At 36.6% G+C, this 18,050-nt stretch overlaps 1 protein-coding gene across 3 annotated transcripts in view; it reads right to left on the bottom strand.

Annotated features, from left to right (window-relative positions):
• Window positions 1–919: 919 nt before the first annotated feature.
• Window positions 920–18,050, bottom strand: part of TTC33 (tetratricopeptide repeat domain 33) — a 42,204-nt gene continuing 25,073 nt past the window's right edge. For 2 of the 3 annotated variants that reach the window (XM_056514043.1, XM_056514042.1), the window contains exons 4-5: window positions 12,020–12,151; window positions 920–4,231 (exon numbers count right to left, since the gene is read on the bottom strand). In XM_056514043.1, the coding sequence (XP_056370018.1) occupies window positions 3,881–4,231; window positions 12,020–12,151 (483 nt within the window). In that variant the 3' untranslated portion in view covers window positions 920–3,880. The other variant, XM_056514044.1, reaches the window with a different exon arrangement.

The following is an 18,050-nucleotide window of genomic DNA, read 5'->3' as shown; positions in this document are numbered from 1 at the left end:
TAGGATTGGGAGGGAACTCACCTTGTGTGGGCAAGCAAGTTTCCAATGCTGCCTCTCTGATCTTGATCTCTAAACCCAGAGTAAACTGTTCCATTTGCTTTTTATCCCTTTCCATGACTACTTTTAAAATCCAGTATCTTATAGTATTATCAAGTAAGAGTCACTGTTGTGTTATCTGATCCTTATTCCCTTTTTTACCCTCTAGTATTGTCAGAAAGGATTTATTTCTCTGTCAGTACATTTAAGGTTTTTAAAGATACTTATCTCCATCTATGAGAGTGGAAGTCACATGCCTGGTTTCAGCATTCGAGGTTAACTGCCCGTCAGTCACCTTGAGCTTCCTTTGTAGTCAAGGGAAATAATTAGGCACCTTGGGAGGCTGATTCAACTCATTCTGATACTTATCTAACACAAGGCATATAAATGGCCCTGTGAGGCTGTATATTTCTTTCCACTGGATTCCAAGGGATTCAAAGGGAAAAATATGTTTGAATGCTTAACTGTAGGCTTTTAAATCAAGCAAAATTAATCCATCTAACCCACTGTTGTTCTTGAGCTTTCCTCTTGAATGCAACAGTTGAGCATTTTAACATGTGATTCATATGGAAGGCAAACACATTCACTGCCATTAATGAACCACAAAAGTAATTATCTAATGTCAAAGGAGGAGTGTATTTCATTAGTATCCTGTTTTGGATAACATCTCCCTTTACTCCATCTCATGTGGATATCTCTGAAAAGTTTCAAAGCTCTAAGCGTCACCTTTTATTAAATATTTTTTCTCCTAGATGTCTTATTTTCTTTTTTACTAAAACAAATCAGTATGTTCACCAGAGACAAAAGCCAGTTATTAAATGAGGAACATTCTGGAATGGGAAATACTTATTTTTGTTATAACCCAAAGAATAAACAGGCATCACTAAGCAACAGAAGTCAGTATTTTATTCAGATGGCAAACTGATCCAGAAAATTACATACATGCAAAACATGGCATGCTGTACAAAAAACAATGTTGAAATCACCAATATTTGAACTTCTCCGCAGTTTGAAAACAGTGTCCCAGGAACTTAACTGCTCTACAAAACACTGTGGTTCTGACAATACCTAGAATTCATAACCTAATCTAATCAGAAGGAAAACACATTCAGTACGTGGGATGGAAACCACCACCCCTGGAGCCCGGCACAGCCTGATGGTGCAGATGTGCACCCCTCCAGCAGTCTGGCCCTGCAGTACTGAAGTCAATAGGAACTTTGTGAATCATTTCAGTGGAAACAGATTCTGTGATAACACAGGCCTCTGAGAGAAGGGCAGCAGTCCTTCCTGTATGAGTAAAGACAGAACACTGACGCAAGTAATAAAGCACAAAGAAAGAAAAGATGAGGTGGATACAGCCAAGCTCCTTCAAAATGAAAACACACCTTAGGGCATCTCACATATCCTTTTCCAGCCAAAGAAGATCTCTTGAAGAAATGTGTCCAAACCCCTCTCTAATGCTAACTCTTCCTATGGCTGCCTAGATTGTATCAAGTTGATAGGATAAAGAAGATTAAAAAATCCTTCAACTCTAATAATTTAAACTATCAAACCATATCTTAATCAAGTGCCTATCCAGTAAGCATTTAAAATCTTTCTGAACTTAATGAAGAAATAAAAATATAGCATGATGATGTTTTACATTTCTTAATATATTTAGGTCACTGTAGTTCTAATTATTTTGAATACTCAGTAGATAGTAAAAGGTGTGACTTTGTGTGAATGTGTGCTCATGCAAGCACAGATCTAAAAATTCACACATACAAAAAAACATTCAGGCAGAATCTTTCAAAAATTAACGAAAACTTAATACATTAGGGCAATTACATCTTTTTTCAAAAAACTGTATGTATCCTCTTAAAAAAAGATATTCTGATATCAGATAAATAGAAAGTATCATTTGAGACAGTTTTTCCACAATGCATTTTCCACTGCAAAAACACTATACTTCTCAAGCAACATTTTTTTTTTTTGTGTTATTTTGAAAAGTGCAAAGATGACTGATTTCAGAAGTTTCACTTGTCTACAAAACTATCTATTATCATACAAATTTTTTTCAAACTCAAGTAAAATTACATGTTCCCAAACGGAATTCCTCAGGAATTCCTCAGCTGACCATTTTTTCCAGTACTGTTATGATGTGATTGTCTCTATCATGTCTCCAAGACAATGAAACAAGGTCTCATCACGGAGTACATAAAAGAAACAGCATGATTTCATTTCTCTGAACTGCCTGTGAGAGGAACCAACTGCCACCTTTCCCTGAAAAAAAATCAACATTAAAAAAATTTCCAAGGGTATGCCTCATTACCCACCACTGTATTCAAAATCCAAAAAGGATAAAGGGAGACTCTACAAGTGCTCTCCTGAAAAACTGTTTTTTTCCTGAGAGCATAATTTTAATGGCAGGTCGTAAGAATTAGGAAAAGCAAATTGAGTGCCTTTATCAGATTAGCCTCACTAGGAAAGAGAAGCCTCAAATACAATACAATTCAGCTATATCTATTTCCTACTCCCACCATTCTATTTTTGGTGATATCTGTAGTACAGTGCACAAGATAAGGAAAGGCCAGTTTCAGTCACAAATACTGTTCTTTCTTCTGGTGAAACATTTAGGTGTAACTAGGCATTCAGGGCCTTGTTTGGTAAAGCATTTCCTTTCATCTAATCAGAAAGTGTTTAACCCACTCACTGAGGAAAGCAACTTGATTTGGCTACAAATCAGATCTGTCACACACAGACATACAAAATAATAATCCATCCCTGCTTCATAGGAAACTTTCTCATAGAACAAGTAATCTTAATGAATACAAAGACTGTCAATAACAGAAAACAGGTCAGACTTTTACTGGAAGAAAAATAATGTTAATTACTAGTGATTTAAATAATTTTTAAATGTCCTTTTTTCTTTTTGTGCTGGTTTTGGCTGGGATAGAGTTAATTTTCTTCAGAATTGCAAATCAGGGTCTAGGTTTTGATCTTGTGCTGGCAAATGTTGATAACACACAGTTGTTTTCATTATTGTGAGTAGTGCTTGCACAGGGTCAAGACTTCTCACTGGTGGGGTGGGATGAGGAGCAGGAAGAAGACTGGGGGTGCACAAGAATCTGGGACAAGACAAACCAGAACAGCTGACCCCAACTAACCAGTGGGATATCCCAACCCATAGCACAACACACAGAACTGGGGAAAGAAGGAGGAAGAGGAAGAGGAAGAGAAGACATTCAGAGTGTCTTCCCAAGTCACACGTGATGCAGCCCTGCTTTCCTGAGGTGGCTGAACACCTGCCTGCCCATGGGAACTGGTGTGTGAATCCCTTGTTTTGCTTTGCTTGTATGTGCAGCTTCAGCTTTCCCTATTAGGCTGTCTCCATCTCAGTCCAGGAGTTCTTTCACTTTTACTCTTCCAATTCTCTCCCTCATTCCACCAGGACCCAGTCAGCTGTGTGGGTCTGAGCTGCCAGCTGGGGATAAACCACAGCACTTTTACAGCTTAAGTAAAAGTTTCTTAATAACTGGGAAAATGTAGACATTAACTTGTAAAATTATGAAATACACAAGCAGATGTTAGAATGCAGTTTTAAGCATTTCAACATTACATTTGTTCATAAAAATTTAGAATTTCTAGAATCAACTCTTGGCTTTCTTTTTGAAGAACACGGATGGAACAACTCAGATCATTGATTTTTTAATTAGCCAAAGAAAGATAACTTCAATTATTATTATTATTATTTTGTAGGCTATACTACCACTTAATAAAAAAAAAGAACAAACACAAAGCAAGCAAAATACAATAAATAACAATAGTTCTTAAACCTATGGGTATGACAACCCATGAGGCTGCCCTACCGGGCCCTGATGAAGAGGGTTTCATCAGGAGTTGCAGGACGATTGTCCTGCTCAGTAACAGTCTCTACTGTGCCTGAAGCAGACACAATCACCATTGTTTTAGCTGCTGAAAGAGCTTTCTCCTTCTCTGCAATGGCAGCACAGACTGCCACAATTTCATCACTTTCAAAGTCATAGTCCGGGATTGACTCTTGTACAAGCTCTTTTCCTCTTGCCAGTGCATGCACTGACTCAGTCTTTGTGGCCTTCTGCTGTTCCTGTAGTTTTCTTGCCCAGGAAAGGTCTTCTTTCCATACTTCAGGGTTCATTGGAAAGATGTGTAAGGATACCTGAAAACTTCGGATTGCCTATAAGCAGAACAGGAAAGAAACAAAGATGGAACACTTTAAAGCCTATCTTTTTAATAAAAATTGACAACAACAAACAAATTATATATATATATATATATATATAATTTAAGCAAAGACAAAAGTCATTTTACTCCCATCTTTATTGGGCCAATCTTCCCTCATCTTGGTTCAATAGCAGCCTTACCTCCAAGAAATTTTCTCTGAATGGAAAAAATGCATTAATAAGATAGCTACCTGGAAAAAAGGGCACAAATAAAGAGTTCATATACAAAAAACAATACTGTTATTAAAAAGGTAAAAGGAAAAACTATGTCTTGGATGACTTCCTATTCCACTTTCCTCTCATCATCAGATGTACATAAATGCAAAAGCAGACATACATGGTTTAAAGAAATACAGAAAAGGGATGACTGGAATTTGAAGTATTACTGGTATTGCTGCCTTTAAATTAGAATGCAGTCATTTCACATGCAGACCTAATACTACACTAATACTAGCCACATGGTAAACCATTTCTGGAACAGGTATGTGGTTATAAAAAAACATAAATAAATGTACAGAAGGAGCCAAATAAACTCAAAACTTTGAAAGAACTTCTATAATCTTATAAACAATTTAATATTAGTAGAAGTAAGTGTAGCTAGTGATGCTTTTCCTTTCTTTCAGTTCAAATGTGAAAACACTCACAAATACAAATCCTCAACAGAGAAGTTGTGAAATTAAAAACAAAGAAGTGTGACCATCTAAAATAAGAAGAGGTTGCTACAATTCTAGAAAATAGCTACGCCAAGAATTACAACTGTATTGTCTTTTAGTAATATTAACAGTGGTCAAGGCTGAACCTACCTGCACAAATTCAGGTACATGTACACAAAAGCATGGGTGTATTTCATGTTTATGACTGCTCAGTCATGAGTTATGAAAATGGGTCACCTTAGTGATCAAAATCTTGTCATGATGTGTACAGACGCCCTCCTGTAAGATGGGAAAACTGTGATGGTATAGATTGGGATATTTGGGAAGAGTTCTGGCAATTTAAATATTAAAACTTTAAAGACATATGGTAAATCACAGTTCATATTCCTTTGTAGTTTGTAAATACTTAAAGCATGCCAATTAATTCAGAAAAATCACAACTTTTCTTCTGTATGGACAGAAACCGATAGTTCATCCTTCTGAAGGCACAGATGAATATATGGACTCCATATTATGGGAACTCAGAAGAGAGATACAAAATCAGATTCAAGACATGCTGCCTATGCTATCAGTATTACTGCTGTTTTAAGAGGCAGCCTTTCAATTCCAGATAGAAAAAAAAAGCTTGATTATTGCCCACAGCCAGCTACAAAGCGTAGGAGCACACTGAACTTTAAATGGAAGAATAACTGAAGTTTAGTTCTTGTAAAACAGTGTCCCATTATTCAACTTTGTTAGGTTTTAATTTTCAGGGACACATGAACAACAAGTAAACACTAAATGCTCATTTTTACATTTCTGTTGAAAACAAAATATAAACAAACACCATCTGCTTTTAAGCTTTCCATGAAAGAGGTCCCCTAATTAAAACCTGTTTTGTTCATGCACAATAAATAACATTTGGTAAGTGTCAAGGCTGCTTTGATGATTCATACAATACAGCACTCAACATAAAAAGATCATCTTAGTAAATCTATTAGAAAAGGGTTTTTGTGCTTGACATTTTTATAAAGAAATAACAAAATATTAAACTAAATTTTTAAGTGCTGCAAAAGATCAGAGGGATTAACTTTAAAGCAGCAATGTAGAACTGAAAACTTGTCATCCATTTAAACTGACACACTTGTCATCCATTTAAAATTTTATGCTGCCACTGGAACAGTGCCCAAAGCCACTAATTTCTACTAAGACAGAAGAAAAAACAGTGCTACTTTTTATTCTTCTTTTAATGCAGATATAAATCTCCTCCAATTGCCTGTTGCATTGTAGGAAAACACACTGGCACTGCATTAAATCAGCATTTCTAGCTTTATTTTAAAGAGAGCTGTAATTTTAGAGACCCTGCCTATAAGGATTACAGGACTTTAAATCAGCAGTCATGTATCTGCTTTTGCTTCTGTGGAGAAGCACAATATAAAACCTTCTGCGAGACTTTCTTCCTTGTGGAATTACAGTATTTGAAAAATCTGTATTTTTGAAGTAGCTTACATTTTGTCTCACTACATAGTATTCTGTAGCAAACAATCTTCCATTGTCCTATGAGTACAGTCTCCTCTGCTGGTTTGCAGTCTTCAAGTGTGAAGGGCAATTCTGATCAGACTGCACTTTTTTTACAAATTTCTGTAACACACGGACTTAGTAACTGTCAGTATACAGAAAACCCCCAAAAAAGCCAGGTGAGACTTTTAAGAGACTGTATCTGCTACCAAAGTATGCATCAGGCATTTGTTACAGTTGGCTGACACCTTCTGACCTGTTTCAAAGGATGTCTATCAGTGAAGTAAGTAATCTTTTTCTGTGTTAAATTATCTTTAATATGGATTTTTTTTGTTTGTGTGTTTTTATAGCACTCAGCATAGTCCTGGGGGTGCCGTAGGTGAGAGACTACCCCAGCCATGGCACTCACAGCCCAGAGAGCCAAACGTGTCCTGGGCTGCATCCAGAGCCCCGTGGGCAGCAGGGCAGGGAGGGGATTCTGCCCCTCTGCTCTGCTCTGTGAGACCCACCTGGAGCACTGCAGCCAGAGCTGGGGTCCCTGCACAGCAGGAACAGGGACCTGCTGGAGCCAGCCCAGAGGAGGCAACAAAGAGGATCAGGGGGCTGGAGCACCACTCCTGTGAGGACAGTCTGGGAGCATTGGGACTGTCCCGCCTGGAGAGAGAAGGGCTCAGTGACACCTTACAGCAGCCTCCCAGTACCTGTAAGGGACCCACAAAAGAGCTGGAGAAGGACTTTTGTAAGGACATGCAGTGATGGAACAAAGGGCAATGACTTTAAACTGAAAAAGGGTAGATTAAGGCTAGATGTATGGAATGTTTACAGTGAGGTTACTGAGACTGTAACAGGTTGATCAGAGATGGTTAACGCCCCAACCCTGGAAACATTTAAGGCCAGGCTGGACAGGGCTCTGAGCAACCTGATCTAGCTGAAGATATCCTGGCTGATTGCAGGGGGTTGGACTAGAGGACCTTTACCTTCCCTTCCAAACCCCTGCAAAGTTGCTGCATGTTCTGCTGAAGTCACTGCTTCAGGCTGTCTCTACCACATGGACCTCTTACACTGTGCTCTACCAGATGCAAGGATATGCTCCATGATGACCAAGGAAACAACAACCACAAAAATCAATCCCATCCTAGAAATTTACATAGTTAGCCTAAGAAAATAAAGCATTATCAGTACTTTCACCTTGCAAATCAGGAAAATCCAAGAAAACATTTGGTTGTCTACTACCAAATTATACTGCCAAAATTATTACAGGAATTTTGAAACAATGGTCAAATAAAATTTCTTCAACATCCCTGTTTGTCTTATCCTGTGCATCTGATTTAGCTAAAGCTTTCATTACAAGGTCTTGATGTTGAAAATACACTCCTCAAAAGTCCTGAACATCTTACAAAGGTAACTAAACAGGAGGTGCCAGCTAAATCAGCCACAATCATTTGCAAAAACTGAGTATCCCTGACAGAACTGTAGCTGAAAAGGGCATTTAAACTTTTGGAGACTTGCTTGCCCTTCAGCTTTCTTGACGGAAAATAAAAATCACCTCTGACAAGAAGATCTTTTTGTGTATTAACAATCACAATCACAAAATATATTTATGATTTCCAACAGTGGTTAAAAAAGAAAAAAGGGTTATTCTATAGCAGATGGAGAGGACAGGACTAACACAGGACCTTCCTATGGAAGCTTACATTACTGGCTATTACCTCAATACTCAGTTGGACTGATTAAAGCTGTTGAAAAGAATTTAGAAGAGCCCCACTTTAAATGAAAAACCATGGTACTTTCTCTCTTAACTTTTCCTAAATACTTTGACTTCAGTGGAAGGCCAACTACCAATTTCCTTTTTATTACCAAAATACCCTGTTTCTAAATGCTAACATTTGTAACATGTCGAAAAATTATCTCAAATTCAGACCAGTCATGTTAATTAGCTGCATTCCAATAAAACACAGACATTTCTCTCTTTGGTAGTACAAAACTCCCATCATTATTTACAAGACCTAAAACTATTTCTTTCAAGAGATGAAAGGAAAAGGCTGATCTGAGGATTCATGTTGTCAAGGCATAATTCTCTGATAAAATGTTGTGTCACATTTAAAGACTGCTAAAGCACTAACTACTTAGCAGGAATACAGGAAACCCTATCCTTCAAAACATGAAACAAAACCCATGCACAACTGGAGCATATTTAACATCTACCCTCTCAACTTTGTGATCCTTAGTTTCCAGATGTGACAGGGACCCAGAATGGGGTAAAGCTGAAGTCACAGAGCCCCAGAGTGGCTGAGGTTCGTCAGGGCCTCCTGAGGTCACCTGGGCCAAGCCCCTTCTCAGCCAGGGCCACTTGAGCTGGCTGCCCATGACAATGTCACAGGGTTGATGAACTTGGGGACACTCAGTGCTTTCAACTGGATCTTGATGTTTTTGTGATTAGTTTTGGTTTTTCTTCTTTTTTTTTTTTCTTCTTTGATTAATCAAAGCATGGGGTTCACCCTGTCTCATGGGAGGAACTGCTCCAATGAAGCTATTAGAGAAATTTTAACTAATTAAGATGTCATTGGCAGTACAGGAAATGTAATTTTCAAAACCAAGTATCTGCAATGAAATGAGAGATATACTGCAAGCCTGACTATACTTCTACAGTTACTACATTCACATTGCATGTTTACTCTGTTGTGATCTGCACATTGATTTGTAGAATTTAAGGAATTTCTGCCTTTACATAAATAAAGTTCTCCTTGCTCACATTATTACTCTTGAACTATCCTATTTTGTAAATTCAGGGGAAAAAAATGAGCAAACAAGTTACCTTATTCTTTTTGTCACAAGTTTGACAAAAACTAAATCCAAGCAAATCTATCTTTCTTTCATATTACACAGCTCATAATATACATTAGATTTGATTTGGGAAACTTCAAATTAAGACAGTAAATTGGTTTTTTCCCTACGAAAAAATGCATCATTCATTGTGAAGTAATAAAAGTACTCACAACAGATATTTGGCAGGATGTGGGTAATGAAGACAGATGTTGGTGGGGAAGAAATGAAACAACGTAATAGAAGAAGCAATTCCCAAAATTAATTTTTCAAAAAAAAAATTACTAAAAAGCCTTGATATTTATGCTTATTAACTTTTCTTTGTAAAAAATATGACACAGGGAAAAATAGAAAATCATGTTAATGAAAGACTAGTGGGAAAAAGGATAATTATGACTTAAACCACTTGGTCAAGAAGACTCCACAAGTTCAATAACTGTGAATTCATTTATTATTTTAAAATTCCTTCAGTCTTAACCTCTTAATATTCCTTAAAAAATAGCTTGGTTGAAAAACAAATAATGGACATTATTTGCATTTTAGAACAACTCCCCAAGTTCTCTGTATATGAGAACATATTTATCAGAAGGCAGTTCAACCTACAGACAGAAAGGCAATCAAGTATGAACCCGCAGTACCACAGCACTGGAGACACCAACAGGAGTTTCCACACCTCAGGCTCCCTATTCAGAGACAATCAAAAACACTAAGAGGGAAAACTACTCGTGATAACCTCTCCTCCCTCCCTCTTCACCACAGTAAGGTCAATTTAACCATTACAGGAGCACCTAGAGCAGTGTTTCAGATGAATGAAGTGCTTTGATGCCAATCTCCGATTGTTCCTGCTTAAAATGCTTTGCATCACTGAATAGTCTCAGATACATAAATTAAAAGATCCCTTTCTGATTAAGCTCAACAATGCTCTCTAAGGGAGGACCTGAAGTGCTACTCTAAAATAAAACAAAATTAATATAATACGAACACTAGGTCCCCAGCACTCAAGATATCCAGTCCCACTGGTATTTCATGATTAGTCTATGTACAAAAATCTTATAGGGTCTGTGCTGGGTGTAACTAGCACAGGTACATTACTATTTTTAACTGGTATTGCAACAACTGCAGCATTTTCTACAGAATAAAAAGCATCAGTTAATTAGGATCCTTGAAGGAAATAAAACTCTAACTTTCCTGAGACTAGTGCATTTAAAATTCTGAGGTATAATTTACAGTGACAGTTTCATACACTTAAAAGGAAAAGACCAGACCATCTAACCTTACCCTCTACACCACGGAAAAGCCATGGAATGTTACCACTGTTAAAATGCAGATATGCATGGATTTACATGAGATATTTCATATTATGGTACTGCACCAACAAAGGGAACACACTGCACATCTGTAACACGCAGCTTTTGTGTTAGGTTTTGTCTAACAGGACTGGAGCACCTCCCCAGTGAAGGTGAGATAAAGTTGGGGCTGTTCAAGCTGGAGAAGTTTGTGTGCAGACCTCATAGCAGTCTGCCAATATCTGAAGGGAAGCTAGAGAAGCTGGAAAGGGACTCTTTTCAGGATCTATAGAAACAGGACAGGAGTAATGGGTACAAATTGAAAGAGGGGAACTTTGAGTATTAGGAAGAAATTATTTACTGTGAAAGTGCTGAGGCTCTGGAACAGGTTGCCTAGGGAAGTTGTGGATGCCCCATCTCTGGGAATGTTCAAGGTTTTGTGCAACCTGGTGTAGTGGAACGTGTCCCTGCCCATGGCACAGTGGGACTGCAATTAGATGATCTTTAAGGATCCCTCCAACCCAAACCATTCTATGACTCTGGGTGATTCACATTGCTTGCGTTTGTTTTAGTTGGTTTGGAGTTTTTCACACTGCTCCTTACTACATTTTAAAAATTAATTTTGCAAAAATTCTTAATCTCCATCAAGAAAACACTATAATTTTTTTTTATTTCTTAAAAATTTTCAGCCCAAACATTGTAACTTTGCAAAAAACACTCTAAATTACTAACAAAATTATTTGTATCAGAAAAGCAGGCAGCTACTTTTATTCAAAATAAAATCAGTATCTTTTTTCATCTAAGAGATCATGACACATTGTTTTTCTAACAGACCTCTGTGAATGTGTCTGAATTTGAAAGTTCACCTGTTGTGTTTTCACAGAAACTAGCAGAAAATTATGATACTCCAGAAAAAAAAAAGATGCAGAGCGTCCCTCCAAAGCATCCCTGGCTTTTTGCTCTCTTATTAAATGAAGAAGCAACCTCAGCCACAATTTGAGGTCAGGGAGGCAGAGGAAAGCAGGAATGAGCACACATTATTTGCTGCATAAGCAGGACACAAGGAAAACAAGACATCAGAATTTTATCAGCAGACATGTATAAAAACTGAGCCTGAATAACCAGCTGATCCTTGGACTTGGCACTACCCTAATCTTTAAACTATGGTGAGCTGCACTGTAGCAGAACAACACACAGAATCCAGTATGTGCAGTTATGTCAGCATAATTGTTCTATTGCATAAAGCCACCACATAAATATAGTATATGACACAAAAGTCTTGGAGCTAGACAGGTCTTCCACAAGTCCAGCAACAAAACCACACAGGAAGCATTTGTGAAATACAATAAAGCAGAGGGAACACTGGAGATAAATAATAATGATCTTTTTCCTTGTCTGTGTTCAAGGATATACATAAGGATATACAGCAACCTTGGTATTTCTGTACTTTCCTTCTCACACACACATAATTCTGTTATCCTACCAGCGCTATCTCTCCTAATCCAAGCTGGGCACGTCCCAAAGTCTGCCAGGCATCCCAGGAACGTGGGTTTCTCTGGACAGCCATTTCTGCTGCATGCACTGCTGGGAACATTTCATGTAAAGACATCAGGACCTGTATCGGAAATAGAAAAAGAAGGAAGAAAAATAAGCAAAACTGAAAATAAATTTAAGTTTTCTGGGATTACCAGGCAACAACCACTGCTTCAATAACTAAGGACTGGATTCATCTTACCCAGTTTTTTTTTAGTTAGAAGTTAGTTGTCTGACCTCAGACAGTCACCCCAACTCATTCTGATTCCCACAAAGAGAAACAAGCATGCTAGAGGATGATTCACTCAAACCATTTAAGCAACTCTATTAGAAGTATATTAACTGCTTCTGAAGGTGTCTCCTTGTCAACAAACTCTACACCCTATATAACCCTGTATATAACAGAATACTCAGGAAGACAAAACACATGGAGAACTAAATATAGTAAATGTGCAAGTACTGTTTAAAAACTCCTGGACTGTATTTATTCTTTTTAATAGAGAACTGGAATCTACCAGAAACAGTGCAGTGCACATGATATAATTATAGAAACAATCCCTGTAACTCAGCATGGAAACAGACCTTAACAATGGCTGCTGTATTTAGAGAAAAAGCATTCTGCAGAACCTAACTTAGGCATGAAGTCACCTACATTAAGTAAGGAAAAAAGTGGTTTCAGAATGTGAAAATCTCTGTTACTCAGCAGTTACCACAGGATTATTCTTCTTGCATTGAAACTCCATAACTAAGGCAATAAATCACAGTTAGCAATACACAATGTGGCTCAAAGCTTGCCTTATGTCTCCAATACCACCATGAGATTGGCACATCACCTGAAGACCTGCATCACTCTGAGATCATGATTTCAGACACCCACATGCTATGGTGATAGATACCAATGTAAGAAACAAATGACAACTGCATTCCTGCAGTATGATGAGAATGTCAACCACAAGGGTTAGACTCATGTGTGGGCAACCACTTTCATCCCAACTGACCGCAACTATGATGAATAATATTAGAACACATCAGGACTATTGCTGAAGTTCAAAACAGATTCATTTAACCTTACTGTTTTATGATATATTAAATAGATAAATATGAGTGTGGAGTAGAGGAGGATTCAAATGTGATGATCTTGAGTATTTATTCTAATTACCAAATAGTACATGCACAACAAAGAGGTGAGCAGTACATTTAAAAAAAAAAAAAAAAAAAAAAAAAAAAGGAAGAGGGAAAGGGGAAGGCAAAGATTTACTACAGAAAGCAACCCCGGAGTGAAAAAAAAAAAGAGCATAGCTTCTGAATAACGCTTTGGATTGATACTTCTGCTGTTCTAGTATGACTAAATTTTTCTAAAGACTATTCTTATGGCTTCACTTTAATTCTTTTCAATGGACTGTAACTTTGAATTCAGAAGTATCTAAAACTCTTTCGAAAAACTATATACAGAAGTTTATCATCTTCCCTCTTTTTCCAGCTCAACAGTTCTCAATAACTGCATTTTGTATCAAAGTCTGGGATGAGTGTGTTTTTCCAAAACTTTCAGATTAATTACATTTGTATGGGAAGTTTCCCTTATGCACAGCAGATGTGTGAAGCGAATCAAACTCTTACTAGTGGACAGGTGTACATCCCACCAAGATGAAGGGATTCTGCATCCATCTATATATATATATATATATATATATATATAATATCTAGCTATATTCTACATCAGTGTCTTAATAAATTTATTCTTATAAGAGAAAACAAATCCAAGTATACAGTCACAGGAACATTTTTATGCATCCCAAGTATTATTTCCTACCAGTACTTTCTACTGCAAACTAATTACAAAACATCAGTGTAAGTGCTTAGGAAATCTTTGGTAGTGCTTAATGAATTTTACTGTTTTTTTTTTTTTTTACTGAATTATTACCTCACTGATAAAGGCAATTATTCCATTTTCAACTAGTTATCACTATTGTGTGTATGAGCACAAACAGCTGCTTTAAAAACGCTCTTCCAGATCATTTGCTCCTAGTAACTTTGGCATCAGATTCTCAAAGAACATTCAAATCAACACATCTTTGAATGTATATGCATTTTTATCAAATACAGGCAGTTTTTTCAGTTATTAATAAAATGACTCAGCTACATGTCAGTCAGTATAATGAACATACTTATTAATGCACACTATTTTCCTACACTTTTTTTCAGGTGAAGGTCATCAATATGAACCTACAATAGTAGACATGAATGTGTGCAGCGTTGTCTTGGGTTACTCTACCTGTGTATCATTATAACTTCAATAAAACACCTCTGCATGCTACTTGGAAACTGAACCAGCAAACCAGCTATTCCACATCCAAAAAATCACACTGAACAAGGAACAAAAAACACTGCTAGCACAAAGATTTCCTGAGCAGATTTGACAGGTGGTTCTCTGTTCTTTTGGGGTAGGGCCACATGGACAAGACAAAACCAAACAGAAACCACATGTGTCTGTACATATACATATATATACACACGTACACACTCAGAACATATATATGTAGTGTACATATAAACTGATATATATATATATATATATATATATATATATATATATATATATATAGTGATATATATATATATATATAGTGATATATATGTAAAATGAGAATACTCTATTATAAAACATTCTTAAAACTAATCCAAAAATTAGGAAAAAAAATTTACAAAGCAGAAGAAACATCTCAAGACTCTCACTGCACACACACACAGATATATATGTGTCAAAAGTGACTGGAGGGAAATGTCTTATAAAGATCGTTCAGTAAGTGGATTTTCAGGACTTGCTTTATTCCAAGAAATTTATCTTTATTATATGCTTTAAAACAAAGAACATCCATGTCCTATAATAACTTAGTTTAACTGATCTAGCTTCAGAAAAAGTCATACAAGAGAGTTTCGAAGAACTAGAAGAACTTAGAGGCAAAAAACTAATTAAACACAGCAACTCTCATCAGGAAACTGACGAAGTATTAGAAATCCAGGAAAGAGACTGACCCATCCTGTTCTGCCCACAATATTTTGGAAAGGTTATGAATCTGTGTAAGTTCTAGTTTTAAATGAGCTCAGTGGATTGAGGCTGAATTGCTATATATAGACACATTCCACTTCCAATGAAACTGATCCAATTCCTTTTTCCATCCAGTAACCCCTTTCAAAATACAGATAAATAAAATTCATCCTACCCATAAGTAGTTTACATTTATCCATGCTCTAAAGCAATTACCATTGCACCACACAGAAAAGTTTTTTGGCAACTTAGATTTCTGAGTTCACGCTAACGTTTTGACAGTTCACTCTTCTCAGTATGCATCTCAATTTAAGAAAAACTAATTAAATATAATCAGCACCTACTAGATGATTTAGAATCCCAAGGTAAGATGAAACCAAGTCTGGTCATGCCTTAGAAACCTTGTAATTTCTTAGGCAGGAAGGGAGATAGGTAGAAGTTGGTATTATTTCTTCACTGAGTTCAACATTAAGAAAACCTTTAGAAGAGGGGAAGTGGAATAATTTGAAAATGAGTTTCATATATAAAAAACAAAAAAGAGACTAAGAAATCCTGGTCCTGTTCAATGAATGCAAATCGACAATGCAGCCTTGTAGGAAACTAGATTCTCATACAGCTGATAACAAAACATCCAAAAAATTATTAAAAGGAACTTGATGGTTTACATTTAAATTTACTTTTATCTAAAAATATAGTTATAAAAACTTATTGTCTACTTTAAAAATCCTGCCAGTTGTATAATTATCTGAGATCTGAGGTGCAAGTGTCACGAGATAAGCAATACGAATCAGATGAATTCTCAGTAGTACTGAATAGCAGTAAGTCTGAATCCCAAGAGGGTTTGTTATATAACATCACAATACATCAAGTCCTTTGATATCCCTCTTCATCCAACAATGTCCCATATGGTCCAGCAACAAAATGTTAAGATAAAAAATCAAAGAGTCAAAGTCTGGTCTTCCATCTTCGTAAGTCAAAGCAGTAACAAAATAATCCAGTCAATATTTAAGGAATTCAGCCCACAACTAATTTCATGGAGTCTTAGTGGCTGCATTAATATAAGCAGTCTTTATACATTCCTTTGAATATACTTACAATACTACTTACTTAATACCAGAATCAACACTAGGGTCCTGTTCTTGGGTCTTTAAAAGATTTTTGGTTTTCAACAAAAATGCAGAAATGAACTTGCATAAACATTTACTTTACATTGTATTGCCCAAATTATTGTTCTTGCAATGGGGAAGCAGCTTAGGCTGCTGATTAAAGTATCAAGCATGTATACTGACAGATCTTGCATGCAAAGAAAAGAGCACCCCTAACCTCTCAAAAACCATAAAAATCTGTTTCTAAATGAATCAAAGAGTAGCTGAGAGCAATGGAAAAAAATCTCATCAAAGTCTATATTTTTTTGAAGCAATTGAGCAATTCCAGAGTTTCCATGTGATTTTCTGGAAATACACTTACTTCAAGTGTCTTTGACAACTAGAAACTTTAAACACTATTTCTGCTCTTCAGAAGTACTGAAAGACTTTTGTCCTACATCTGTTAAAACACAGAGCTTTGAGAACTTACCACAAGTACTTACAGATTCGACAGTGCCATTATCATATTTATCTGAGCTGCATATTAAACAATGCAGTATTGAAAATGTTAAGTTTGCTGTGGAGAAAGGAAGTACTAAAGAATGGAAAAGCTGCTGTGTGACCCAACGTAAGGTTATCCTAATAAATGTAAGGATATAAGACAGATGCTTAAGTCTGTGCAAAAAAACCCCACTTCATCTTCCAATGTTAATTCTCAAACAGAGTTGCTTCATGAACAGACATTTTCTCACTGATAGAAAATTAATATAGCCCATAAAGAATCTTTGCATAGTGCACAAAGTCATTCCCAACATGAATCTCCTCCTCTAATATGTGACACACATAGCAAGACAGGGGGATTTGTATAGACCCAGTGCTAGTCAAGGCATTGCTGAAGTTGGTGTACAGTTCTTCCAAAACTTTTCACTGACCTACACTGTAATAGCTGCAGAATTTGTGCTGGTATGCTGGACTGGAATAACACAGTCAGCTCTAAGACAGTATCCTTTAAATATTGGCCACAATATTTTTTGAATGAATTATGCATTTATATTTTGGCAAAAAGTGGATTTTCTACTGCTCTCATCAGTGCTGTTAGAAGTACAAAGGTATCAAATTACACATTCTACTAAACAGCTTCCAGTAAGCATAAGTCATACAGCAAAAAAACATCTGCAATAATTATTCGTAAGTATGAAAGAGATGTTAGCAACTGAAAAAACATATGTTTTATTAAAAGGATTCAAGAAATAGTTTTACAAATGTATATTTTCTACACCAGTTTTTCATGTATTCTCATTCACATTCTCATTAACAAGTGTTATGCAACACAAGAAAGTGAAATCAAAAAGAAATGGTGCAACTGCCCAGAACAGGTCTCTTTTTCCAGAAAGAAAGTAAAGGCATGGTGGAAGCAGAGGCCTGGGCTCCTTTGTTTTTTCATCTTTCTTTACTCTCCAATTGTTTCATTAGACAAGGACAGAAAATTCACAAGATGAATCAGAGTCACACAGCTGTTTCTCAGTTCCTCTTGGTCAGCAGAAAAGCTGTGTGCCTCTAGCTCATCTCTGCCATTTTGCTGAAATACAGGGACTGGGTAGCCAAGCAACCAACAACCTCTCAGTATTAGATATTGCATCTGGAGCACAGACCAAAGAACATTATAGTAAGCACCTCTTTGGATAATTCACCGCATCATAGCTCAGATCCAGGTAAGCTTACACACTATAAAGTTCTCCTGCTATTTTCAGTGTGAAAATACCTAATTTTGGTATAATTTCAATTAAATAGAATTCTTTTGGGGACCTATCCCAATTCTTGCATTCACATAAGACTATAATAAAGAACCA

This window comes from Oenanthe melanoleuca, chromosome Z (genome assembly GCF_029582105.1).
Source record: "Oenanthe melanoleuca isolate GR-GAL-2019-014 chromosome Z, OMel1.0, whole genome shotgun sequence".
Taxonomy (NCBI): domain Eukaryota; kingdom Metazoa; phylum Chordata; class Aves; order Passeriformes; family Muscicapidae; genus Oenanthe; species Oenanthe melanoleuca.
The sequence above is the reverse complement of the archived record's forward strand: the minus strand, read 5'-3'. Positions and strand labels throughout refer to the sequence as shown.